Source organism: Trichoplax adhaerens, genomic scaffold (assembly GCF_000150275.1).
Source record: "Trichoplax adhaerens TRIADscaffold_17 genomic scaffold, whole genome shotgun sequence".
Taxonomy (NCBI): Eukaryota; Metazoa; Placozoa; class Uniplacotomia; order Trichoplacea; family Trichoplacidae; genus Trichoplax; species Trichoplax adhaerens.
The window spans coordinates 455166-483096 of record NW_002060959.1 but is presented as its reverse complement, the minus strand read 5'-3'; the positions used below and the strand labels follow the sequence as shown (position 1 = coordinate 483096).

The following is a 27931-nucleotide window of genomic DNA, read 5'->3' as shown; positions in this document are numbered from 1 at the left end:
AGTGCAATACAGTACAGCGTCTATAGACTATAACCGCTAGTGTAACCTGTGTACCGCACTAAGACTTGGACCACAGCGACGTCGCCTAGGCGTCTGGAATGTGCGACGTGTCAAACTGTGGGTGGACACTGGACACCGGACAGCCGGCTTATTTTCGTTTGCCTATAGGATCCGAGCCACGCTGGAACGATTCTATAGTAAAAGCTTTATTCGAGCAGTCCAATCGAGTACAGTACCAGCGTCAGTCAGCACGATTCGTTCGACTGGGAGAGGTACTGCGCATCCTCGATGCTTTGCATTTCCTCCCCTACAGTACAATACTGTAGGCGAAATACCATGGACTGTAAATGACTGACACGCTATGGCGACTACAATACTTTACCTACAGTACGCAAGCGCCATGGACTGTAGGGAAGGTAAATAACAAAATCGATCTTATCCGTCAATCCTACAGTTAAAAATCTGCAAAAATGGTGAAAGTGGATAGCAAAGCAGCAACACCATCGCCATGATTATTGCCTGGATAGGGTAGTGGTTAATTAATATTTTAGTTCTTGTTTTCTACTTAGTCTTACTGCTACTACAATAATCGGCTAGAAGAGATTTTTGAAATCGCAAGGCATTGCCATTTTCAAGTGCCAAGATTGAGAAGAGGAGTGCAAATTGTTCAATTGACTACGATTGCCAAATCTTTTTATGGATTACCAATTTCGTCGCTCTTGCAACCTTATGTTAAAGCAATTTCGATGCCATCTTGTCTTCGTATGGATTATTTCATTATTATTATGTCACGCTAATGGACTGGATGATTCAAAGAGTGTTTCTACGTTAAAATGTAGCGCTGGTTCGTGGTAAGTTTTCCAGTCATGGGGTGGAAGCTTCTCGATTTTTGTTTTTCCTTGACCTATACCTGACGTCATGCCCATCATGACTGTTTAGTATAGCCCTGTCAAGACTGTTTTCAACAGTAGAGTCTCTAAATAGTAGAAGTCATAGAGGAGAATCGCCATGACCATTTTTTCTTATGAGTCGTGATCTAGCCATCATCAACTCTTGGCTAATGAGGAGGAAAAGCATCACCAAAACTGATTATCCTTTATTTTTTTCCCCTAGCAATTCGTTGATTATTGTTAGCACATTGGATGGAAAATTAACCGCTCTAGACGCTAAAGGAAATGGGCAAAAACATTGGATTTTGCATTCGTTATTAGGACCTCTAGTCTCTTCATCAACAACGACCGTCAAGGTAAGATCGAAAGATACTTTCTTTCCTTCTTTTACCGAGCTAATACATGGCTGCTGCTTGGATCTTTAATATCAGTCAGTCAGCATTGATGTCGGCAGCAGCACGCGTTACTGGATAGACTTATTGGATAGTCTTTCTAATTGATGTTATTTGTAATTCTCCAAAAAAATGCCTGAAATAATAATCCTAAAATAAGCTATGACCGTAATGAATTACATTTACCTTTCATTGACAGAGAGAAGTCGATGCCCCTAAACTGATTCCCTCTCTCGATGGCCATATATATTATCAAGAAAGAGGACATGTCAAGGTACCGCTATGACATTAAACCAAACGAATTGTATTAAAATAATTTCAGTAACCATACCATCCTAGCCCTAAGAATAGATTGCTATCTTTAGTCAAAACTGTTCAATTTCTTAACATTACTGTATCAATTGTGTCATTGCAACAAGGACGTTATTATTATATTATCATTTTATGTGAAAAATCGGCCCGATAAACTGTGCCATTGCCGTTTTGCTAGACAAATCCAAAGATATTGCTGCTGTCAATGATATCGTCTTTCTATTATTGCTTCTGCAAATACGAGTTGAATTGTATATGACAACTTTTCTTATAACACAATAATATTTCAGCATGATTTGTAAAGTGACATTCGATCAGCTGAAAATTTTTTGGCTATTTTCTTTAATTTCATGTATTGCAATAGGGTGTTTTAGTAGTATTTTTAAAAATTGAACAAACAGAAATTATGATTTAATCAACAAGGACATCTTAATATCCAGTAGTATAACAGTAATATTCGATGACTACTTAAACAAAGGATTAGCACTTACATGCCAAGTTGTTAAATGTCCTACTTTAGAAAAATGCAAACTGCATCATAACAAAATACAATTCATAAACCGGTATTAAAATTAGAAGTACATTATATCGCCTGCAGTATATTGAATTATACTTTATGTAGTTAATTAATAAATCAATATGAAGTTGTGAATGAAAAGTAGATTTTCTTTCTTGTAATCTATTTTCATGAGGTCATGTACACTTCAGTAAGCGCAGTAAATTTTGGCTAAAAGTTACTAAACTCTTTCTAATCCTACTATTTTAGTTAATGCCGTTTACAGCCGAAGATATGCTCTCCAGATCGTACAAGGTCAGCGATAAGTCGGTTCTTTCTGGCAGCAAGCACGTGCATCTGTATGGAATAAACTATGTAACAGGAAAGGTACTGTACTTCATTATTCATCTCTGCGAGCAACATATTTAGTTGAAATTAATACATTACTTTTAAATTTGCATAAAATGAATGATAACATCCCTTGATTTTGTTCGATGTCAATTCAACTGTTCCTCGGCTTTTGTAGCTATTTCTAGATTCAAGAAACGAGTGAATGGATGTTATGATGTATGATCAATAATTAAATATCTATTCACAATTCGAAAGCGAGAATGTGATTGGTCTCTGATAATTATATAATAATACATAAAATTGAAACTGCTATATCATTATTTCATATAATTCCAATCGATTTTAATGAACAGTAAATAACTTTTCGTAGAATATCGTGGTGAAGATTTATTGTTATAGTATCCCTTCTCGACATAAAATACTCAAATGAGCCATTTCACTGTATAATTATTCGCTTTCTAACTCTATTCGTCAATTTCTTTCACCATCAAAACACGTGGCAATATCGTGACATTTTATTATTGTGCAGTATTATAACGTGGCGAATATGTCGTTGAATGCATATGTGCGCATGTTGGTTTTATATCATCCTCTGCAGGCTAATAAGTATTTTAGTACTAATCCCCTAAAAAAGAATGACATAATAAATTATATGATGTAACACAAAGCAGACTATTTATTTCAATAGCGAATATTTTACTCTAAGAGTAGACAGGCTGAGTTAGAAAATGATTTTACGCATATTATATTTATTAATTGCTGCGCAGTGTCATGGCTACTTTAAATTATGTTTGCTTTGTGCGTCTGACAGTATTCAAACCCGCGATACCCAAATTCTTTGGCATGAGGGAAAATGACTAGCTATCTTACGTAGCACATAAGACTCAAATTTTTAGTATTTCTTTATTAACATTGCTATCTTGTAAATTATACAGATTCAGTATATATGCACTGGGGAAGGTTGCAAGTCTTCGGGAACTGAAGCGGTTGCTGATGAAATCTTGATTGTTAGACGGGAACAAGAAGGTCTACGAGCTGTTGATATGGTATCTGGATCAGAAAGGTATTAGTTGTATAAGCTAACGTAACTTTCTTTAGTCTCAGATGATGCTAGTACCAATATTAGATTTACGCAATATAAAATTATGTCTGTGTTTTGTCGTAATCTGTCATGCAAGTAATTCTCTTATGTCATCAATATATTTCCATAACGATAAATCAAAATACATTGCAGATGGAATTTAACTGTTGGACAGTATAAGCTATCGTTACCTAATGAAGACGAAGAGCATCATTGTGATTCTGACGGCAGGGCTACGCCTGTTAGTATTGAAACAAATGATGGGGAAAAAGTATACATCAGCTTTTCCAAAAACAAAGTATATGCATTCTCAGGGTATGGATGGTATTGTTTTACATATGCACGTACGAGTACATGTAGGTTACATTGCTGTAGAGCTAATAATAAAGCTGTTCTTGTAACACTATCCGCAGATTGGGTTCCCTAAGTGACCTTATTTGGGAAAAAGAGGTAATAAATTGTCGCAAGATTAATTAATTATAGTACAGACATCCAAACGGGTGTCTACAGGCATTATCATGCTTCCATTTGTTAATCATCCATCGTATTTACAGCTTGAAGCTCCTGTAGCGACAACCTGGGTGTTATCAAATGGCAAGCTGCGTCAAATTGATATGGTCCTTTCTGGTACCGGAAACTCACAAGGAATTGACTTCTCAACCTCCTCATCGACTGATTCAAATCATAAAACTACCGCTTTATCCCGTGTAGATAATGCTATTTTTATGTACATAGGTACGCCGTTAATTTGTGCACGATGTTTTCTAATAAGATCAAAATGTCGAATGTAAAATGTTATTATACACTTCGCTTTGTAAAGTTACTGTCAAATTTTGCAGGAACTTACAACAATCAGCTGTACATAAATCCAACTATCGATTCATGCACCGTTAATAAAATGAAAGCAGCTGATACTGCTAGAAAAGAACTTCTTCAAATGAGGGATCATCTGACGAGCGGAGATGAGAAAACATTGATTACTAGTGATTTTTCAAAACTAGCGAAAGCCGCTGGAATGGGTTGGTATATGTATAAACTTTCTGCCTTGCATAGTAGAACGCCCATTGTGAAAACTAACAAGTATGGAAGCAATGAAATTGCGTTAAAAGACAAATCAGTTCCTTATCCATTCGGTTTGTATAGTTCTAAAATTTGAGAACCTAAAACTTTACCATGTTTAGTCATTCTATTATGCTTTCTTAACTAATTACTAAATGCTGTTTCATAGATGATGGTGAAATTCTAGTCAGTCAAAAAAAGCCAAATCAACAGCTAATTAGCGATGGAAATTATGTTTATTATGCAACTATCATGGGAAACATTAAAGGTTCAATCTGGGATTGGTGGTAATTGCATATCCTTTTTTATAGTACTGTCGCGACTTTCTTTAGAATTCTTCTACAATTCCTAAGTTCATTTCTTTGTCATTGTGACGATTAGGAAAGAGATACTAGTGATTTGTAGCGTGCAATTTCTTCTCACATCCTATGTGGTACAGCGCTGGATTAGAAGACGTGAAACAGCAACTGATGAACCTAAAATAGATAATGATACCTCGGAGACAGAAAAGGAATCGCCAATGTTTAGCGAGGACAAGGTGCTTAATTTCGTTGAAATTGTAGTTCGAATGCTTCATAAATACATCTATGATAGTAATAATTATAATCGATAATTTTCAGGATCAAAGCTCTGTGCCGCCTTCATCTGATACGTTAACAACATCTACTACTTTATCAGGAAGCAATTCGGTAATACGAAGATTTAATTATTGACATGTTACAGTGCAATATTTCTCATATCTTCATCGTAATGTCTTTTAGAATGGTAACACCGACAATGGAGAGATGATTCAAATTTCACGGTACTCCATTATGCTGACTACAAATGATATGATGCCTTTTTGTAACCTTATATGTCAACTTTTTCGTTAGGCTGGATAGTGAATTTGAATTAAAAGAGAAGCTAGGACGTGGTGGATATGGTGTTGTGTACAAAGCTAAAAAGAAATTTGACGATCAGGATTACGCCCTTAAAATAGTGCGATTGCCTGATAGGTAAACAATGATTGTATTGGTAAAAGATTCGATTCGATAACACTTTTTCAAGAATATCTCTTAATGAAAGCGATTATGTATTTGCATTCTTAGGGATGAAAAACGTGAAAAAGTCTTACGGGAAGTAAAGTTGCTAGCCAAATTGGATCATATTGGAACAGTACGTTATTATAACGCATGGGTAGAGGAATCATCAAGCAGCTGGTCAAAGAATTCTGACATACTTGCTAGGTACAGCACTTGACAATAGCATTGGCAACTAAAACAGTGTTGAAGTTTGTACTGCCTTGGTAAAAATAAAACTTAATTATTCGTTTAATTTTATAGTGAAGAAAGCTCACGGGCTTTTGCTACCGAAGACGATAATGAAAATTTTGAAACCGAAAGTTCATTTCAGTCCTCAAACGTGAACCGAAAACTAAATTATTCTTGGTCCTATACTGACCAAATTACAGAATTGGAAAGCAATTCTCTCAATGGAAAGTTTAAATCATCAGTACGATTTGCACGAAACTCTCTAGAGTTTAGTTTTCGCGGACTATCAAAGTCGATCGATCATAATAATGACAATAATAGCGGTGATGATACATCGGGTAGTATAATTTTTCAAGAATCCGGACTTGGAGAAGAAAGTGCCAAGGATTCGATGGAAATTGCCTTTGAGAATTCGGAAACGAGTGACGACCTTAGAATGAGCAATTCCAACTCAGGGATTGTTTTCGAAGAAGATGCAATATTACCTGGTACTAGTGGTAAACCTTCCAATAACAGCGTCATTGGGGCAACATCATCATCCTCTCATGTTAATTCAAGTGTTAGAAAAGCGAGAAAACGCCATCAGTCTTGTCCGACAGAAGTGGTAAAACCACCTAGCTATTTATTCATTCAAATGCAACTTTGCCACTCTGAAACATTGGACAAATGGTTACAAAAAAATGTTGAAAATCGCAGTTTTAGTGAATGCTATGATATATTTAATCAGGTAAACCTATAAGTGAGGAGGATAATTTTTGTGGTCGTCTTTCTAATGAATCATATCTAGCTGGTACTCAGCTGTGCTATCATATGTAGTGCAAAAATTTTCTATCGCTTGTTAATTTGTAGATTCTAAAGGCCCTAGTCTACATCCATAATATTGGATTGATTCATAGAGATTTAAAGGTAATGCGATAAATTGGATAATTTTCAGTACCGAGTATCATTGTCTTTCAACAAAGGCATAATAGCATTAATGTTTATAATATGAATTACCTGTTGACATTATAGCCTGCTAATGTATTCTTTTCAATGGATGGCCTTGTGAAAATTGGAGATTTTGGTTTGGCTATTGATTACGGCGACTATGGTACTGTGACCACTACAGATACGAATCAAAATTTTAACTGTTTTCATCTTGATTGCGTTGCGTTATTTCGTATTGACAAGTTAATTTTGTTACCGTAGATACGATAGATAGTTTATCCCAAAGCACGAGTAAAGGTCATGAACGTAAAAAGTATTCTAGAAATGTGGGCACTATGTTGTATATGAGCCCTGAGCAGGTAATTTATATAGGGTAACGTCCCGTTTCTACACATTGCCGGTAACAATGTCTTGTTTGGATAACTCAACTAGGTGTCGGGGAAACGTTGTAGCCAAAAAGTAGATATTTATGCATTAGGCATAATACTTTACGAACTACTTCATCCAATGACAACTGGAATGGAACGAATTAAAGTAAGTGCAATCAACTATAGTTTTTCAATTATAGTGGTAAAAGTAATGAGGGTAGACGATAATTGAAAATATAATGACCTACTTTATAGCTCTTGTCCAATTTACGAGAACAAAATAAATTTGATAGTATGTTTAGCAAGGAGAGACCATTAGAGGTATGCTATGTTATCGAATCAATAAGATTAACAATACGAGTCAACAAAAATTCACTATTTGCTCTTGCTGACTGTACTAGGCAAATTTCATAAGGTGGTTACTTTGTGGAGACCCCAAAAAACGCCCACTCGCTGAAGAAATTTTAGCGAGCGAAATGTACGCTAAGATTGAAGTTGAATAATAAATTGTTATATATAATGTAATAATAACGGCGCTATTTACAAAAACTTTTTTCTAGTTCTCGTCATATCCATTGTTTAGCACTTAATGTTCTCTGCAGCTTCAGAGATAAAACTAAATTGTACCAAATACACGTAACTTACTGTTCAGCATCCAACTCGACTGGCCATTACTGGTCATGCTATAATTATTAGTAACTATCGTCATGGTTATAAAAACGCAATTATGGCTCACAACACTGCACTGTAAAGAATAAAATGAGGTATATTTGTTAGCGGATGGGAATATTGACATTTTTATAACCTAGATAAAAGATTATTTTGAATTTTAAATTTGTTCTGTAAGGCAATTTTTATAATTAATCGTAGTAATAGATCTATAACATACACACGAAATGATAAATGTGGAATTATGGCTTTAAAAAAAGAATACTTCCAATAAAATATGATTATTTCAGTGTCCAGGCGTTGCTCCATTTTGTAGCATGTATTGCTAGAGGTCTTTGCTTTTCCAAAAGAAAGATGTTTTTGAAACTATGTTCGCAAATTACGACATCGTTTGAGAAAGAGATGTCCTACTAACATCATCATAAGAAAAATTGATTGCGTCCATAGCTAGACACGGAGCTATGAAATGATTATCTTTACATTGCGGTAATCATCTATTCCATTTCCAGTTTTGAAGCTCTCTAATAGATCCGGCAGAGATGACGTTACAGACTTCGACTGATCCAAATAATCCAATTACAGCTTTTTCCTGTCCGAACGATATTGCTTTTGCGTGTATGATTCTCTTGTTCATTTATGTATTAATCATTTCGATGGAGTATGCTATCGATTAAATTATAATAACAAACACAGCTGCTTTCAATGTAGTTTCATGTTGTATATCTGCCATCTATTCTTGTACCATGAATAAAATTAAGTGGCCTATGCTGCTAAGAAGGAACTTCTTCAAATGCAGGACGATCTGATAACAAAAATGAACAATACTTTCCATGTAGCTACATGTCGTATGCCTATCATCAATTCTTGTACCACGAATATACTGTTATCTAAGTGGTTGATGCAGGTAGGAAGGAACTTCTTGAAATGCAGAATGACCTGATTAACAGAAAAATGTTATTCAAAACTAATCATTTTAAACTAGCAAAACCCAGCTGGAATTGGATAGAATACATATACAAAACTATCGGCAGTTTACTGCAAGGATGGAAGTAATACAATTGTCTAGGCAAATCAGTTCCTCATCCATTAGATCTGTCTAGCTCAGCAATACAGACTATAATTACTAACTCTACGCATTCCTCGTCTAGTTTGATCATTCCCATTAACGGAATTCGGGTATCCTACTATTGATAATGATGGACGCTCTGGCTGAGAACCTTTCTTGGCTGAGATTGACTGTTTGTAGAATACTACGCTTAACATGGCTCTTCATCTACACTCCAAGATTCGGCTACGCAATATTTAGTCGGCTAAATGAAACAAAATTAATCATTGGCGATGGATATTATGCTACTTTGATGAAGGAACATCAAAGACTCCAATAGGCACTGTGGGTTAATTTGTATTGCTGCCTTAGCATGTTATTCCTAGTTTGTTCAAGATAAATCTGTAATACATTCGATTTTTGATGTTTCCATGGCGATGATGATGATGAGGATGGGAAAATACTGTCTATGGTTAAGGACCAGTTTAGAAAAGGTGAAAGGTGGCAAGGTGGCTGATGATGAAGTTCAAATTGGATCCTAGTACCTCAGAAATAGCTAAGGAATCGCTAGTAGCCATTGAAGACCAAGCTCCTGATTTAGTAGGTTCAGTGATTGTATCTTACTCTCGATAATTATATAATCGATAAATCGTGTATCGAATATTTGATCATTCTTAGCTATCACAATGCTGATGTGGCCTCTCTTTCTTCGAAAATAATCTCCGAACTTGAAGGATTCCTTAAATGATCATTATTTGGTTGTGAACTACTTTTCTAACGCTTGAATTGACATAAGATGGCGACCTTAACTCCACTGCTATTAGAAGGCTTACCACGAGTAAAAGGCGATATACGAGCGAATCTTCTTCTTTGAAAACAATTCTTGAGTTGCAATGACTCAGTCTAATGTCATTATTGGTTTCAAAGGCAATTTGTATCGAATCACTACTATTTCCTTCTTTAAGTAAAAATTCTAGAAATAGGAAGCTACTCCACGCATCCTTGTTGCTAGTATTGCCACCATCGTAACCCATCGAGCTTGATAGCTTGAAAATAAAACTGTAGCCCATCTTCTATACCACCAAACTGATCATCGAATTGCCAAAAATGTTGGACAAATGGTTGCAAATACATGATCAAAATTGGAACGTTAGTAAATGTTATGATATATTTGATCAGGTAAGCCTAGAAATCAAGGTAACATATTGTGTGGCACTCTTTCTAAGCAATCATATTTATCATGTACTCAGCTTTGTTAGCGTACACAATGCATAAATCTTTACCGCTTCTTAATTTATAGATTCTCAAGGCCCTCGTCTACATCCATAATATTGGATTAATTCAAAGAGATTTAAAAGTAGTACTGTAAATAGGATAACTCACAGTATCAGAGTCGTTTAGTGAAATCACGATATCATAATAGTGTTTATAATATGAATTACCTGTTGACTTGTAGCCCGCCAACATATTCTTTTCTATGGATGGCCTAATAAAAATTGGCGATTTTGGTTTGGCAATTGATCACAGTGATTATAATTACTAATAAAAATACTAATCAGAAATTTAAATTATTTAGAAGTAGATAGCATGAATTGGCTATAGCTGCGTATCGACAAGCTAATTTATGACTGCATGATAGATAACTTACCTCAAAGCACGGCTAAAGGGCATGAAGGTGAAATACGAATATATACTAGGGATGTGGGTACTATATTATATATGAGCCCGGAACAGATAATTTATGCAGTATTTACCGTTTACTTCTTCATTTTGACAGTTGATTGAATCATACTCGATTTTGGATAACCCAATTAGGTATCTAGAAAATATTATAGCCAAAAAGTAGATATTTATGCATTAGGCATAATTAAATTGCTTCATCCGATGGCAACTGGAATGGAACGAATCAAAGTGAGTTCAATCAACTAAAAGTTTAAATAGAGTGTCAAAAGTAATAAAGGTAGAAAATGATTGAAAATATTGACTTTATAGCTCTTGTTTAATTTACGAGAGCGGAATGAGTTTGATAATACGTTTAGCGATAATTAAAAACCTTGGGAGTTATGCCTCGTTATCGAATCAATACAATTTATAAGTCAACAGAAATTCATTCTTTAAACTTGCTAACTATGCTAGGCGGATTTCATAAGATGATTGCTTTGCAGTAACCCAAAAGAACGCCCGCTTGCTGAAAAAATTCTAGCGAGCGAAGTATATGCTAAGATTAAAGTGTTATAATGAGTCGTTTAATCAATTAATAGCAGTGATATATAAGGAAAATTTTTTCGAATTCTCGTCATATCTAATGTTTAGCAATTGATGTTTCATGCAATAAAACTGAATTATACCACATACACGTATCTCACTCTCCAGCATCCAACTCAACTGGCCATTACGACCATGTTGTCATTGCTACTAACTCGTCATAGTTATAAAAACGCAATTATGCCTCACAGCATTATAAAAAATAGAATAGGGTATATAGCAGATGGGAATATTGTCATTTTTATAACCTAGATAAAAGTTTAAATTTGTTCTGTCAGGAAATTTTTGTAATTAGCTACGGGAATAGAAGAGAACGTATTTTAAAATTAACGAATAATTAATGTGGAATTATGGCTTTCAAAAACAATAATTCCAACAAGTAATAAATAAAATACGATTAATTTAATGTCTTGGCGTTGTTCCATTTTGTAGCATGTATTGCCACAAGTCCCTGTTCTTCTAAAAATAAAGTATAACCATTCTCCTGGTACGGTTGATATCAACTTTTGGTTAGCATTGATGGGTATGTATGGCCTACATTACTGTTATAGAAGAGAAAAGATAGCTGTTTTTGAAACCATGTCCACAAATTATGATATTATTGGAGAAAGAGATATCCTACTAACATCATCATAAGAAAAACTAGTTGCATACATACTCAGACAGGTGGCTATGAAATGAGCATCTTGATATTGCACTGATGAATTCTGTTATCTATTCTAGTTCCAATTTGAAGTTCGCAAAGAGATTGGCCATAGATGGAATTTTCAGACTCTTTCACTAATCCAAAGGATCAAGTTACAACTTTCTGTTGTCCGAACGATATTGCTTTATTGTGCATAACTCACTTGTTCATTTAGGTGTTCATTATTTCGATAAAGAGTATCCGAGTATCCTATCGATTAAATCAATCAAAATAACAAGCACAAATACTGTCAATAGCACTTCATTTTGCACGGCGATCATCGATGCTTGGACCATGAATAAAATGGAAGTAGTTGATGCTGCTAGAATTCTTACACCAGGAATAAAATTAAAGTCGTTGATGCTGGTAGAAATGAACTTCCTAAAACGCAGGATGGTCTGACTAACAGAAATGACGAAAAATGCTATTCTAAGCTGATTATATAAAACTAGCCAAACTCATTTAACATATACTGTAGATATAAACTATCGGCCGTTTATAGCAAGGACACTTATTATGGAAATTAGCAAGGATGGAAGTAATGCTGCTGTCTTCTAAGGTAAATCAGTTATTCCGGACTACTATAGCCATAGAGATCTCGCTATGACTATAACCAACTCTATGCGTTACTTATCTACTTTGATCATTCCTATTAACGGAATTCGGCACCTTACTATTTATGATCATGGATGCTTTGCCTGAGTACCTTTCTAGGCTGAGATTGACTATTTGTAGAATACCATGCTCAACATAGCTCTTCATCTACAAGCTAAGATTTGGCTGCTCTATATTTAGTCGGGTAAAAAAACCAAATCAATCATTCTAGTCATTGGCGATGGATATTATGTTACTTTTATGGAGAAATATGAAAGACTCCAATAGGCACTGTGGGTCAATTTGTATTACTGTCTTAGCATGTTATTCCTAATTTGTTCCAACTATTGCTGCAATTCATTCGATTCTTGATGTTTCCATGGCGATGATGATGATGATGAGGATGGGAAAATACCATCTATAGTTAAGGATCGGTTTAGAAAAGGCGAATCGGTAGCTGAAGAAGTCCTAATTGGATCCTGGTGGCTCAATAATAAGTAAGGAATGGCCAGTAGCCATCGAAGACAAAGCTCCTAATTTAGTAAGTTCAGTGATTGAAGTTAGTCTTGATAATGAATTATAGAATCGATAAGTCATGCATCGGATATTTCAAGGACTTGATCTACTACTATTTATTAATCTCTCGTGAGCTTATTGCTATCGCAACGCTGTAGTGGCATCTCTTTCTTGGAAAACAATCTCAGACCTGGAACGATTCCTTAGATGATCGTTTTTTGATGGTGAATTACTTTGCTAACGCTTGAATTGACATAAGATGGAGATGATTGCATCCTAACTCCACCGTTATTACAAGGCTTATCATAAGCAAAAGGCGATACACGAGTGCATCTACTTCTTCGAAAACAATTCTTGAGTCTGAATGACTCAATCTAATATCGTTCTTGGTTTCCAAGGCAATTTGTATCGAACCATCGCCACTTTCTTCTTCAAATAAAATTGTAGAAATAGGATACTACTCGGCGCATCATTGTTGCTAGTATTGCTACCACCGTGGTGGTCCATCGAGCTTGATAGCTTAAAAATGAAACTGTAGCCTATTTCCTTTACCACCAAACTGATCGTCGAAACTTATTCGTCAATTACTAAAGTTACCCTCAAGAGTTAGAGCAATTGTTGAATCGACTTATGGATGATTGATTCAAGGATTGTGACTGCTGCAGATGAGCGATCTAGCTTAGAAAGTAAGCGAAAGCGATGGAGTTAACAACGGCAAAAACATGGCATCGACCATTATAGACGATAGGTATGCAATAAGTTTGCTGTACTGTGCTGTAAAAAATTACATTGTCGATTTGTTTTTCTCTTTCTTGAACGCATCCTTGAGTGGCCGCATTTAGCTTATTGATATCCTAGATAGGCGAAATAGGTCAAGGTGAGGGAATATTCTGTCAAGGTTCAGCGTGTAAAACATTCATTTCTAGCTCGGAATCGTCTACACAACATGAACATGCTTGAATCCTTGCTTGACTGAACTGAGTGACAATTTCTGTCAACAATCTAGTTCCAGCTAACTTTGTTGACTCTTTCATTCTTTGAACCTATTTTGTTAAAGTGGCTACATTCAACTTATGATATCCTAAATGGGCGAAATCGATCTAAGGTGAGAGAAATTTCTCTCAAAGGTGCACCATACGAAATATTCATTTTTGGCTCAGAATCGCCTACAAAAAAATGCTTGGATCCTTTCTTGACTAGACTGAGCGTAAATTTCTATCGTCAAAGTAGTACTTTTTAGCTTGGTCTACTCTTTATTCTTTGAATCTATTTTATAAACATAAAACTATACAGCAAAATGGCAGTTAAAGACTAGCTCTCTGTCGGCTAGTAGCTTGTCTAGCCATCGCCGGCAGTCTTGTCTACTGAAATCAACTATGCAACAATTGGCAGTTGGACTTGCTCTCTTTTGGCTAGCAACATCAATAGCAAGTCCTGCTGTCACTAGCAGTCTTGTCTACTGGAATCAACCTCGACTAGGATGATAGTAGAGGTAATGGAATTGATAAAAATAACAGTTGCTAACTCTTGGTTGAAAAAAAACAACTCTACTGCACATTTTTTACGCTTCCATGCTGTGCAGATGGAAATCCAGACTGCCTGACTTACAGTACTCAAGTGGCTTGACTGTAGGAAAGGTAAATAAAATGATGCTGTCCGTCAATCCCACAGCTAAATAGCTCCAAAAATGGCGAAAAAAAATGATTCCCAAAATGCTACCGTGATAATCATTGGTTGGATATGGAAATGATGCACTTAATTTGGCTCTTCTTACAATCCTACAGTTCCTACGGTACTTTGACGTGGCTATAAAAGGATTAGCAATGACATAATTTGCCATTTTTCAACTGCCAATATTGGTAAGAGGACTGCCATATTATTCCATTGATATTGACTACCAAATCGACAAATGGATTGCCAAGTTAGCCGCTTTTGCAACCTTATATCGATGCAATTCCGATACCGCCTTGTCTTTGTATGGATCATTCTTCCATTGCTTCTATGTGGTACTCATGGATTGGACGATTCGGAGAGTGCCTCTAGGCTGACATGCAGCGCTGATTCTTAGTAAGTTTTCTCGATATGAACAAGTCAAAATTCCACTTTTTTACCCATTCCTGATAGGATAGTACAACTATAGGACGACTAAATATTTCAGAAGTACAGTTAGGATATTTCCTATTGACTTGCAGTGGTCCATGATAGAACTATGGATAACTTAATCACTAATCATTCAGTATTTCGATATTGAGATATAGCGTTGATTCTGAGTCAGTTTTCTCAATATTAAAAAGTGAAAGTTGGACTTTTTTCTACCCATTCCTGATATAATAGTAGAACTCCGTGACAGCACAATCGATGATTCAATTACCGGTAATTGAGTAATCGATACACTGTTTCGCAAATAAGACAGGAAAAAGTGAATATGATGCAATTTTGACTCATTTTACCGTCATGTAGCTACCATGTAGACATTTATGACTAAAAATGATGAAGGGAACGTTAATAACAACAAATTGTTTCTTCTTTCTTCTCCAGTAAATCATTGATGACAATTCGCACCTTGGGTAGGAAATGGACTGCAGACGCTAAAGATAACGGACGAAAATATTGGTGGATTTTGCATTCATTCTCCAAGCTATTTCTCTCATCAACGACCAAGGTAAAACTGAAAAGTATTTCATCATCATATAAAGTTCATCCAGTTGTACAACAGCAGTCCGTCGCTGATATTGGCCAGATAGCATTTATGTCTGCAGTATCGTCCTGAAAATAGATAGATAATTTGTGCAAGAAGCCTGTAGTAGAAATATTTTTTAATCTGAAAACACTAATCTATCATTTCTGCTCTTCATTTACAGGAAGAAGTCGATGAGCCTAGATTTACTCTCGACCATGATGACTGCAACCGTGTACGGGTAGATGCTCAAGAAAATGGATATTTTAAGGTATGGCGATCACCAGCCTAAAAGTGGATTGATAATCAGACAAATTGATTTAATTTCTGATCAGATCTCTTGAACTGTTGCATTGTTGACTTTCTTCGCCATGTCGTCTTGATATATAAAATAGAATTTAGAGGTAAAGTCTGCTATAGTCATCTGGCTAGATAGATCAAATTACACTACATTCATGTTACTGTAAATGATATCTAGATTGAAAACATGCTTACTTTACTGCTGCTCATGCCGGTTGAAACCGTAGGTAACTGCAATGCTTACAAACTACGATTCCTATCCGGTATCGAAATTATTAGAAATACCTATCATACTATATGACGCTTTTTAACACTAGAATAAATTACTAACGGGAAATTATTTTTGGGAAATACGTATCCCTACGATAGCAAACCATAGTATAAACTGCGTAAGGGTAAGGTATCACCTTGAGTTATTTTTGGAAGGCAGTATACATAGAGAAATAATTAGAATGATATTTCAACTTTACATAAAATAAATTACAACAGATATTGATTTCGCTACACAACAATTCAACAGATTGGCTTTGTAGCTATTTCTTAAGGCGAGAAATAATCCTTTAGTGTTTGATATAGAACGAATTATCGCAATTATAGTATTCATTGCATTCACTCTCTCTAGTTAGACCATCTTTACGTTAACTTCTCCAAATAGAAAAGCTACCGTAGTTCAGAAAATGTGATAGTATCTTGTTCTATATAAGGCTAATGAATCTGCAGATTTGTTAAACCATCTCGACGTGAACTTCTCTAAATAGTCAAGCTACTACAGTTCAGAAAGTGCGAAATATTCCACTAACAAATCTAATAGAAATAGAAATGCTGCCGTAGTTTAGATATTGCGGTAGTATCTTGTCTCTCTGACTTACCACTAATTAATCCGATAAAATGATATCATACGCTATCGCACTACAAACTGATTATTCATAGTCTCTACCGTCCATGTTTTAATAAATAGCTAAATAGATATGAAAGCGAATCGATCGATATCATAATTTTGGCATGCTTCAATTTTTTTCTGGCAGATTTTTTGTGCCCTCAAAGCACGTGGCATGCTCTGACTGTCATATTGCATAGCGTTCCAAACAAGTTATTGAATATATATTATTTTACGCATGCTGGCTTGATGCTCTGTTCATCACCTTCTGCAAAGTATTACAGTTGCTATTAGCTATTAAGTAGATATGATGACGTAGAATGTTTTGCTCAGAGAGCAAGGACGGACTGAATTGCAAAATGATTTTACTGTGCTCGTTGCCATACTTAATTTTCAAACTAGCTGTACAGAGAATGTTTCTGCCATCAACGAATATAGATTATGACTAGATAAACTACGCTACTAAAGCACGAGGAAATTTTAATTCATCTTGATGATTAACAACGTCATTTCCTAAAAAGTATAGATTTTACGATTTATGTACGGTAAAAATTGTATTAACATTGTTATTTCGTAAATGATATAGACGCAATACTTTCTTACGGCAAAATATTGCAAGCGTCCGGTGATTATTAGATCGAAACAATGTCTTTGGGCCTTTAGTATGTTATCTGCATCAGCAAGGTAGCGATTTCATAGTACAGCGTCAATTTCTTGATTAATATCAGATGATTCTTATATATACGAGTATTGTATTATTGTATTATTTCATTTTGGCTTAACATTTTACTACAATCCCTAAATCTGATTTTATTATCATCATGATTAGGACATGTCTACTGGTGATTTACGGCATTAAGTTTGTAATCCTGTACTATCTGGTAAAGTATCAGCTTGGAAATGACGAATCGACAACCGAAGATCATGAAATAGATGCTGCCAACTCCAAATTAGAAAATAAATCGCAAGTATCAAGCGAGGACCGAGTTTCCAATGTGGTAAATTAAGTTTTTAATTGTACTCGCGATCGATATATATCGTTTAGGATATAATATAATAATATAATATCATTAGCGCCAAAGATTCTTATCTCCTTTATCTGAAATATTATCATTTGCTACTTTATCCGGATCATGGTATAGTGTCAGTCTAGAAAACGTGAATCGGCAGCCGATGATCATAAAGTTAATGCTGCTAACTCAATAATAGAAATTAATTCTCAAGTGCCAAACGAGGGCGAAGCTTCCAATTTGGTAACTTTAGTAGCTTAATGTTGCTCTCACTAATCGATAAATAAATATATCGCATAGGATATAATATAATGGGATAATTTTTAGTTCCGTATCTCACTTATCTGAAACGTTAACAGCATGTACTATCTTAAGCAAAAGCGATTTGGTGATAAGAAGCTTTAGTTATTAACATACCGTAACATTAAATTTATGAAATACGCCTGTAATATCTTTTAGAATATCAACACTGGTAATGGAGAGATTATGCAAATTTCACGGTAATTGACTGTGTTATGCTGATTGCGATTGATGAAAAGTATGGTAGCCTTTTTCATAATCATAGGCAGTTGTACAAATTTCATCATTAGGTTGCAAAACGAATTCGAACTAAAAGAGAAGCTTGGAAGTGGTGGCTATGGTGTTGTGATGAAAGCCAGAAACAAATTGGATAACCAGGATTACGCACTTAAAATATTGCAATTGCCTAACAAGTAAACAGCGATTGCATTGAAAAATGGCTAAAAGATAGATTTGATTAAATATCAAATTTTAAAGAATAGTCTTGATAAAGCAACTGTTTATATTCATTTTTTTAGGGATGATAAGCGTGAAAAAGTGTTACGCGAAGTAAAGGTACTGGCGAAACTAGATAACATTGGAACGATACGGTATTACAACGCATGGATAGAAAAATTATCCTGCAATGGGTCAAATAACTTAGACCTATTTGCTAGGTACTAGATGATGTCACCGACAACTAAAATAGCGTTGAAATTTGCATCATATTAGCAAAAAAAGCAAGATTTTGATTTATTTTTGTAATCTTATAGTGAAGAAAGCGAGTCCAATTCTCAGTTTTCGCATATGAATATTCACAGACTATCAAGTTTGATAGGTAACGATAATGGCAATACTAGCAACGATAATTCTTTGAGTAGCGTAATTTTTCTATAATCTTTACTTGGAAAAGAAAGCGGTAGTGATTTGGTAGAAATCGCTTTTAAAATGAATGACGACCTTACTCCCAGTAATTCGAGCTCAAGAATTATCTTCGAAGAACGAGATGCGACATTACCGTTTGCTAGTAGCAGACAATCCGATAGCAACGCAGTTGAGATGACATCATCGTCATCTTATGTCCATTTCGGTGTTGAAAAAGCAAGAAAATACCCTCAGTCTTGTCCGACAGAAGTGGTAAAGCCTTTTAGCTATTTAATCATTCAAATGCAACTATGCCATTCGGAAACGTTGAGCAAATGGTTGCAAATACATCATCAAAATCGGAACATTAGTATATGTTATGATATATTTGATCAGGTAAGCCTCTAGTAGAAATCAAGGTAACATATTGTGTGGCACTCTTTCTAAGCAATTGTATCTATCATGTACTCATCTTTGCTAGCGTACACAATACACAAATCTTTGCCACTTCTTAATTCTTAATTTATAGATTCTCAAGGCCCTCGTTTACATCCATGATATTGGTTTAATTCATAGAGATTTAAAAGTAGTACTGTCAATAGGATAACTCATAGTATCAATGTCGTTTGGTAAAATCATGATATCATCGTCATAACGTTTATAATATGAATTACCTGTTGATACTGTAGCCCGCCAACATATTCTTTTCTATGGATGGCCTTATAAAAATTGGCGATTTTGGATTAGCAATTGATTACAATGACTATGGTACTGTTACCGCTACAAATCAGAAATTTAAACTATTTAAAAATGGATAGTATGAATTGTACAAACGTTAATTACGTATTGACAAGTTAATTTGTGACTGCAGACATGATAGATAATTTATCCCAAAGCACGTCTAAAGGTTATAAACGTGAAATATATACTAGGAATGTGGGTACTTTATTATATATGAGTCCTGAACAGGTAATTTATACAGTATGTACCGTTTGCTTTTTAGTGTTGATTGAAGTATATAATATGCTTGGTTTTAAATAACCCCGCTAGGTGTATGAGAAATGTTACAACCAAAAAGTAGATATTTATGCATTAGGTATAATACTTTATGAGCTGCTTCATCCGATGGGAACTGGAATGGAACGAATCAAAGTAAGTTCAATCAACTAAAATATTTAAATAGAGTGTCAAAAGTAATAAAGGTAGAAAGTGATTGAAAACATTGACCTGCTTTATAGCTCTTATCTAATTTACGAGAGCGGAATGAGTTTGATAATACGTTTAGCATGGACAAGCCTTTAGAGGTATGCTATGTTATCGAATCAATACGATTTAAAAGTCAACAAAAATTCATTCTTTTAACTTGTTAACTATGCTAGGCGAATTTCATAAGATGGTTGCTTTGCAGTAACCCAAAACAACGCCCGCTTGCTGAAGAAATTCTAGCGAGCGAAGTATATGCTAAGATTAAAGTGTTATAATGAGTCGTTTAATTATATAATAGCGGTGATATGCAGGAAAATTTTTTCTAGTTCTTATCATATCTAGTGTTTAGCATTTCATGTTTCTTGCAGACTGTGATAAAACTAAATTATAGCAGATATACGTAGCTGATTATTCAGTATCCAACTCGACTAGCCGTATTGTCATTGCTACTAACTATTGTCATGGTTATAAAAGAGTAATAATGCCTTACAAAAGAGCCAATAATATAGAATATGGTATGCGCGTAATTGGTAGCAGATGGGAATATTGAAATTTTTATTACATAGATAGATCAAGTTTTTTTATTTGTTCTGTAAGGACATTTTTAAATCACTGAATGATGACGCGGAATTATGGCTTTAAAAAGAATACTTCCAATATTCAATAAATAAAATATAATTTCAATGTTTCAGTGTTGCATTTTGTAGCACGTATTGCCACAAGTCCTAAAATATAGTATAATCAGTCTCATGATACGGGTGAGATCGCCTTTTGGTTAGCATTGATGGGTATGTGTAGCTTGTCTAAGAAAGCTGTTTTTCAAACCCTGGCTGTAAATTACGAGGCATTGCTTGAGAAAGAGACTTTAGACTAACATCATTACAAGAAAGTTTAATTGCATACATATCTAGACAGGTAGCTATGAAATTAACACCTGTATATTATACAAATCATCTATCCTATTTCCAGTTTGAAGCTTCCTAAGAGATTCGCTAGATTCGGACGGACTTTTCAGTCTCTTGGACTGATTCGAATGATCCAATTACAGCTTTATCCTGTCCGAACGATACTACTTTTGGATACGTAATTCTCTTGTTCATTTATGTGCTTTTCATTTGATTATGAGTATCATATTGATTAAATTATAATAACAAGTACAAATATATCAATATAGCCTCCCGTTGTATATCAGAAGGCTGCTTCAGGTTGATCTAGATATTTCTCTTCCGGAAATTGGCAAAAGATGGACTTTCCAAACTCTGCGGCTGATGTAAAATGATCCAAAATATAGCTTTATTCTGTTTGAACGATGCTATTATTTGCAACATAGATAAATGCTCTACGCTGAGATTACAATATGGTGCTTCATTCTGCGTGAGCTAACTAAATCTGCATTAACTTCGTCACCGATTTTATATTTTGAATAAAATGAAAGCAGTTGATACATTTAAGACTAGCGAAAATTTCTGGAAAGCGATGGAATAAGTATATGGACAAATTATGTGACGTGGATAACAGAAAGCCCAACGTCGTAATTAACAAGTATGGAAGTGGTAACATCTTGTTCCAACCCATATCAATTATTAAGAATTTTAGCGAGCAAAATGGATGCTAAGATCCAAATCGAATAACAAATTGTTTAAGAGTAGTGAAATTATAACTGAATTTAGAATTTCTTTAGTCTTTCTTTTGGATCTTGGATTCGTTCTATTGAAGTAAGTTATCATGGTAGACTTTCAAATCGTATTGATTCGAACGCGTAGTAACGATATGAAAGTCTGCTAAAACTTACTGATTATACTAACTATGCTAACTGAATTTCATATGATGGTTAGGAACATTTACAGAGATTCTAGTGAGTTAGTATTAATGGATCAAGACTTTTATTACAGAGTTAAGAATAGTAGAGCAATAAATAACTGACTAGAACAAGAATCTAATCTAAAGCACCATGAGCTCGAAAGAACTTAAATTTAGTCTACTCCAAGCTCATCTCTACAATGCTTCTATACATTTGGTTTAATTTCTTTAGTGCAACAATGTTGCCTACAATCAGACTTAAGACATCAAACAGAAGATTTTTTCTTCGAATAGATTATCAATATGTTTACAATACGAATCAATCTGCTTAATATATCTTGATTCTTCCATTAATTAATTCAGTATCTAACACCGTGAGGTAGTGGCGTCTTCACCATTGCAGTATATCATATCATATCGAGTTAATTACCCTATTTAGCTAACTGATTAACATTAGTTATTAGCAATCAACTAATATAAGCATTACGATCCTATTTATTCTTAGAAAGCTAACTACTACATATCAAATGGAGCCATCAATACAATCCAATATAAGGTGCATCGCTACAACGTAAGAAATCATTTTCTGTACAGTCGCCTATATTTAGTCGCAATTGTCTTGATAATGTCGTAATACATGTATACAGTAGGATATTACTCTAGATCTATACATTGATTTAACATTTTATCCGCTTCCTGTTGCCTTCCCAATTTAATGTAGAGATGAGTCATGTTCTGGTAGGTTCTTCGAAGACCTTCATCATCATGTTGGAATATTTCTTGTTCTATTTCTAGGGCATTTTGTAGCACAGCTAGGGCTTCTTCATATCGCTCTTCTTCTTGAAGTGAATAGGCTATTTTGTTATAAGTTGTTGCAATTTCTGAGGGATCTGTATCATTATTTACCAATGCATCAAGCTCTTTCTGGAAGAACTTGAGCGCTTCGTCAGTCTTCCCCAAATCTTGATAGGAATCACCCAAGCGTTCGTAAGTAGGGACAAGTTCTATATGATGCTCACAATACTCAAAGATCTGCATTTTTAATTGCAAACTCTTATGTAAAGCCTCTACAGCTTGGCTATAGGCTTTTTGTTCATGATAGACACAACCTCGTGTTTCCCATACGTCTGGAATTCGAGTGTCATATTCAGTATTTTGGATAGCTTGTTCAGCAAGATCACAGTAATGTAAAGCTTGTGAATAGTCTTGACCATCTTGGTAGACGATAGCCATATTCTGATATATCTGGCAAAGTAAGTCGGCAAGGCTAGGATCACGACTTGTATCTTCATCGATCATTGTTAAAATTTTATCATAGCAGTCTATTTTCTTTTGATATTTTTCATGATCACCAGCATTAGCAGCTTGTCGCATGAGAGTGTTGACTTTGGCTCTAAATTTCGTACTTACACGACCTCTTTTAGGCATGGTTAGCAGCTCTTTTACAATCGATGCAAACGCATAAAAAATATATTGACCAGAATGGATGCAATTCAATCTGAAATCGATCGCAGAAATCCGCTTACAACGATAATAAAAGACTAGAGATGGAGCTCGAAGACAAATCAATTAATTTGAAAATAAACTTGTTTCTATTCTGAATCTAGCCGATTCAGCATGTGTGATGTTAAACTTGTTATAACAGCGTTCAGCAGCTAATTATGCCTATATATATATTTATTTTATTCTAACTGACCAATGCGCTTAGATCCGCCCTATTTGAGTAGATGCCCAATCCAGTTGAAAAATTCTATCACTGATATAATGCTAAAAGTATTATTTGAATATTGACCTATCCCAAACTTGCTTATAACCATGGCAATAGAACATTCTATTCTTTACAAGTATGCAAACCGTAATGTTATTCGAATAGTATAATCAAGTTAATGGGTGTTATAGAGTAGATCTATAAGTCATGGATTTGCATGACAATACAAATAAACTAATAAAAATCGTTTTGGAATTGAAACAATCTATCTGATTAAATTGTAGTTTGGAGTGAAAGGGTTCTATATCCCTTCAGCTCGTAATGACGAACTCCAAAAATTGGAGCCATTAAAATTGGGCAAATCTCGAATGGGATATCATCACTTTGATATTGTATTGAACTTTATAAGTATAGTATATTGTGATAGTATAGCTCGAGAGGAATTGCTATTTCTTCTCCTCATAGTAACATTTGAAAATGGTAATGATAAATCAGATAATCGATACTATAATCAAAACTTTCATCACTAGTAGCCATACTAAAACGATTAAGCGTTCAAAAGTCAAATATCGAGATGTTAACGAATACTTAATTTCTTCCTATAAAGTGAATAAATATGAAGTAAATGAGCATTTCGTAATTCAGTACTAAATTATTCATACTAGAGGTAAATCTTTGAATATTGATTGAATTTTTTAAATGCTAGATAACTTAGTGAGAGATAGTTTGATCAAAATCCTTCTGTTCCAATATACGTTGTAAACTAAGAGCATAGAGAAGACTTGACAAGTTAAAATGATCTTATCAACGCATTATCCAGGAGCATCATTATAACTTTGAAAGCATCTACTAAATTTGCAAGTAATCAACATTCTCGCTGGTGATGAACTGGTATCAAAACACTATCAAATCCCTTCTTATCCTGATTTTTAGATCTAGTTTTATTTAAATTTGTTTATAATGTAACTATAACGGTCCCTTGCCACTGAAACTTGATATCATTGAGACATCAAGCCATGCCAATACTTATACGGATACTAAAATTTTTAACAGAATTATACATTACCAGATTTCAGTTATTTTAAGGGCGTCAGAAAATTATTTCGATGGGAAATATTGCAATATAATCTAGCATACACGTATTCTATACAAACATTAAAATCAACCGTCTTCATGTAGAAGGAAAGATAGAGATGAAAATGTCTATTTTTATCTCTATAGCAGAGACTGACTGAATTAATTAGTAAATGTAGCTTCTTTTCTGACAAAATACTTGACAAATCAAATATATTTTGCTGTGTGTATTTGCAAGTTGCAAATCCTCTGCTGAACTAGTTCTCAACTTGATATGGAATGCTATAAGCTTGTATAAACTTGTATACCACTTAAAGAGAACATGCGGTTGTATAGCAAAACCTCTTTAACTAACTTCACTCAGCATACGATCATACAGCCGATTTTATTACTGATTCTCTAAGGATTGAAAAACTTTGTAAAAAGAGAATTAGCTCTAGCAGATAAAGAAAAACTTCTCCCAGGAGCAGATCTTAGAAAAGAAGGACTAAGAACAATAAGAAGAGAAAAATATGACTGCTTAAATACGTTACCTAACTCGTTTATAACATAAGATTACGAGCAACTTCATATAATACTTGCAGAGCTCAATATGAGAGCGAAATCCTATCATTAATATTAATTTCTACGAAGCTGAAATTAACATACTTGAACTATCATAAATTTTACTAAGATACTTATAAGCACATTTATAAGTACTTTATAGGTACATTTACAAGTTATTTATAAGTACATTTACAAGTATTTATAAGTACATTTCTTATAATTATTATCCACATCTCTAGATTTGGTATTATTTTCCAGTTATATCTGATTTACAGTACCTCTACATAACATATTGACAATAATAACTTGTCTAGCAGCTTCAATACAAATGGTTAATGTCCTTTCAATAATAATTTCTCTACCAATGTAAAGTTACATAGTACCATACACCTCAGAAAATTCAGATTTTACGATTTCTTAGGATGACAATATTTCCATTGCTTCTTTGGCTTTGCCTAATTTAAAGTATAAGGCTGCAATATCTCGAAGTTCGTCTTGCTTATTTGGAAAGTCATCACCAAAAAGTGATTTCTTAATTTTAAGTGATTCTAATGCTGCAGTGACAGCTTCTTCATAATTTTCTTGCTTGGCATAAATGTCTGACAGTAAGGTATACATAACAGCAATGAGCATACCGTTGGAGCCAGCCTCCAGTCTTATTTTCAGAGCTTTCTTATAAGTATCGATGGCTAGTTGCAATTTTCCTTGTTGTCGATAAGTCCACCCTAATCCATCATAAGTTTGAGCAACACGTGGATCATCTTCGGACATAAATTCCTTTTTCAATTTCTCAGCTTTATGAAATGCATCTACTGCTGCATCAAGCGACCCTTCTTCACATAAGATAGAGCCTCGACAATCATAAGCTTCAGAGATACGAATTTTAATGCTTGTTCTTTCAGCAATTTGTTCAGTTTTATCGCAGTATTCCAGTGCTGCTGCAAATTGTCGACGATTTCGATATCTAGCTGCCATGAGTAAGTAAGTTTCACATTTTAAATCAGGTAACGTAGGATCATTAACTGTCGCTTCATCAATCATCGTTAGAATCTTTTCATAGCAGGCAATTTCTTCGTTGAATTTTCCTTCATTTTTGGCTTTTTCGGCTTCTTCCTTGTATGATTCAACTTTGGATGTAAATTCTTCATCAACTGATTGACAATCTTTAGTGGAATCTTGCAACTGATTAGCTGCAGCTGACATCTTTAACGATCTCTTTAGATTAATAATTTCAATAGTAGTACGAGTAGATTTAGATAATTGATAGCAATATGGTGTTGTATTCTAATTGTAAGAGTATCAATTTTAATTAAAAATCAAATAGATCGATGCGAAGAGATTTGAAAATGAGCTCAAATTCGTCCAAGCAAGCTTTTATTATTTACTGCTCTTAGTTTAGGACTTGGACCTGTACTACTCTGTATCCAAAATCGATCTCCTATTTATAGCTAACACAGAAGCACAGACCGGATTCTATTCTACATAACTTATTTGGAATAATGCCAACATGGAAATTCTATAAAATGAATTATTCATGATTTGATTCATAATGTAATTAATGACGATAATATCATGTGCTGTGATGAAAAGCTATATAAGGGTAGAAATCATTCATATGATAATGAGTCCCTATTTGCTCTCGGCCGATACTTCCTCACTCGATCTTTTTTACCAAAGGATAGAAGCGTTGAATGTACAGTACAGAAATGTGAATGCTTACTACTAGCAATGTCAAGAATGATGGAAAATTCGTATGCTGTAGAATAAATGATTGGCTTGTTATAAATAAGCAATGAAATCTACGTCTATATTCGTAGGTATTAATAATGCATATTGGATTAAATCTATATTCTACTTCAACTCTGCATGCTCTGTCCTGCTGAACCTGCGGATAGATAAAATGAAGTGTATCTTACTTCTTTCTATCTGTACATCCTAGTTAGTAATGAGTTGTTCAAGGATGAATGATAAAATAATTCGAACTTATGTTTAGCCTGCGATGGAATAAAGATATTAAACTAAAATTGGATAGGCTAAATGAATGTAATAACATTGATGAGAATCAATCAGTAAAGTAGAAGAGGTTGATTTAATATCAGTTCTCGAAAAGCTTAATCCATTTTACTCGACGGACTTCGAAATTCTGATCAAAATTCCTACAACTTTCAGATATTGGATATTAAGCCAGCTTGTTTTTGGTATCTATGTGTTCATTTCCATTCATAATTTAAATGACATATCGAATAATTAATAGAATCAATCTGATGCAACATATCTGTATTAGAGCTTTTTTATCTTCTCTGTGTGACTACAAAGAGATATGAGTATTATGCTGTAGAATGGGAATGTATCAGTAACTATCCCTAAATCAGATTAAGGATATTTTTTTATTGGAATAAGGTATACAATAAATGGTAAATGCAAACTTATTTTCAAATGTGGGCCTTTACAATTTTGTCGCTGCCAGAACTACTATACCATTCTAGATGCTGTGCATGATATATAATAAGTACAAGTAAATAATTCAGGTTCATAAGTTCTTTCTTTACTTTTAAATATAGACATAGAATGAAATAGTCCTACTGTTTGCATACGGAGCTTACCTGATTAGAGTAAATTATCTTATACTTTAAAAATTAAGGTCATTACTACCGTGTGTTTTCAGCATTTTAAATAATTTATTAATTACC

The 27931-nt window shown here is 34.4% G+C and overlaps 5 protein-coding genes across 5 annotated transcripts; 3 read left to right on the top strand and 2 right to left on the bottom strand.

Moving 5' to 3' along the window:
- Positions 1 to 98: 98 nt before the first annotated feature.
- Positions 99 to 7629, top strand: TRIADDRAFT_60719 (uncharacterized protein; the record flags this gene model as incomplete). Its single annotated transcript, XM_002116722.1, has 20 exons — positions 99 to 272; positions 739 to 851; positions 1114 to 1246; positions 1482 to 1556; positions 2361 to 2477; positions 3377 to 3504; positions 3676 to 3837; positions 3936 to 3972; positions 4077 to 4257; positions 4362 to 4655; positions 4751 to 4868; positions 5454 to 5576; positions 5670 to 5807; positions 5904 to 6558; positions 6681 to 6737; positions 6843 to 6921; positions 7020 to 7117; positions 7191 to 7292; positions 7382 to 7447; positions 7528 to 7629. 20 exons carry the CDS (start codon positions 99 to 101, stop codon positions 7627 to 7629), a joined length of 2952 nt encoding a protein of 983 aa, XP_002116758.1.
- Positions 7630 to 9947: 2318 nt separating this feature from the next.
- Positions 9948 to 12192, top strand: TRIADDRAFT_60718 (uncharacterized protein; the record flags this gene model as incomplete). The annotated part of the gene is made up of 4 exons (XM_002116721.1): positions 9948 to 10019; positions 10656 to 10751; positions 11538 to 11628; positions 11966 to 12192. 4 exons carry the CDS (start codon positions 9948 to 9950, stop codon positions 12190 to 12192), a joined length of 486 nt encoding a protein of 161 aa, XP_002116757.1.
- A 2617-nt stretch (positions 12193 to 14809) lies between these two features.
- TRIADDRAFT_60717 (uncharacterized protein) lies at positions 14810 to 20388 on the top strand (the record flags this gene model as incomplete). The annotated part of the gene is made up of 16 exons (XM_002116720.1): positions 14810 to 14967; positions 15439 to 15562; positions 15762 to 15848; positions 17341 to 17438; positions 17584 to 17752; positions 17897 to 18007; positions 18224 to 18264; positions 18355 to 18477; positions 18583 to 18654; positions 18817 to 18881; positions 18957 to 19303; positions 19597 to 19675; positions 19779 to 19876; positions 19958 to 20059; positions 20146 to 20211; positions 20287 to 20388. 16 exons carry the CDS (start codon positions 14810 to 14812, stop codon positions 20386 to 20388), a joined length of 1842 nt encoding a protein of 613 aa, XP_002116756.1.
- A 2179-nt stretch (positions 20389 to 22567) lies between these two features.
- Positions 22568 to 23341, bottom strand: TRIADDRAFT_60716 (uncharacterized protein; the record flags this gene model as incomplete). The annotated part of the gene is made up of 1 exon (XM_002116656.1): positions 22568 to 23341. The coding sequence occupies one exon, from the start codon at positions 23339 to 23341 to the stop codon at positions 22568 to 22570; it is 774 nt and encodes a 257-aa protein (XP_002116692.1).
- A 2317-nt stretch (positions 23342 to 25658) lies between these two features.
- TRIADDRAFT_60715 (uncharacterized protein) lies at positions 25659 to 26444 on the bottom strand (the record flags this gene model as incomplete). The annotated part of the gene is made up of 1 exon (XM_002116655.1): positions 25659 to 26444. The coding sequence occupies one exon, from the start codon at positions 26442 to 26444 to the stop codon at positions 25659 to 25661; it is 786 nt and encodes a 261-aa protein (XP_002116691.1).
- Between the last annotated feature and the right edge of the window lie 1487 nt (positions 26445 to 27931).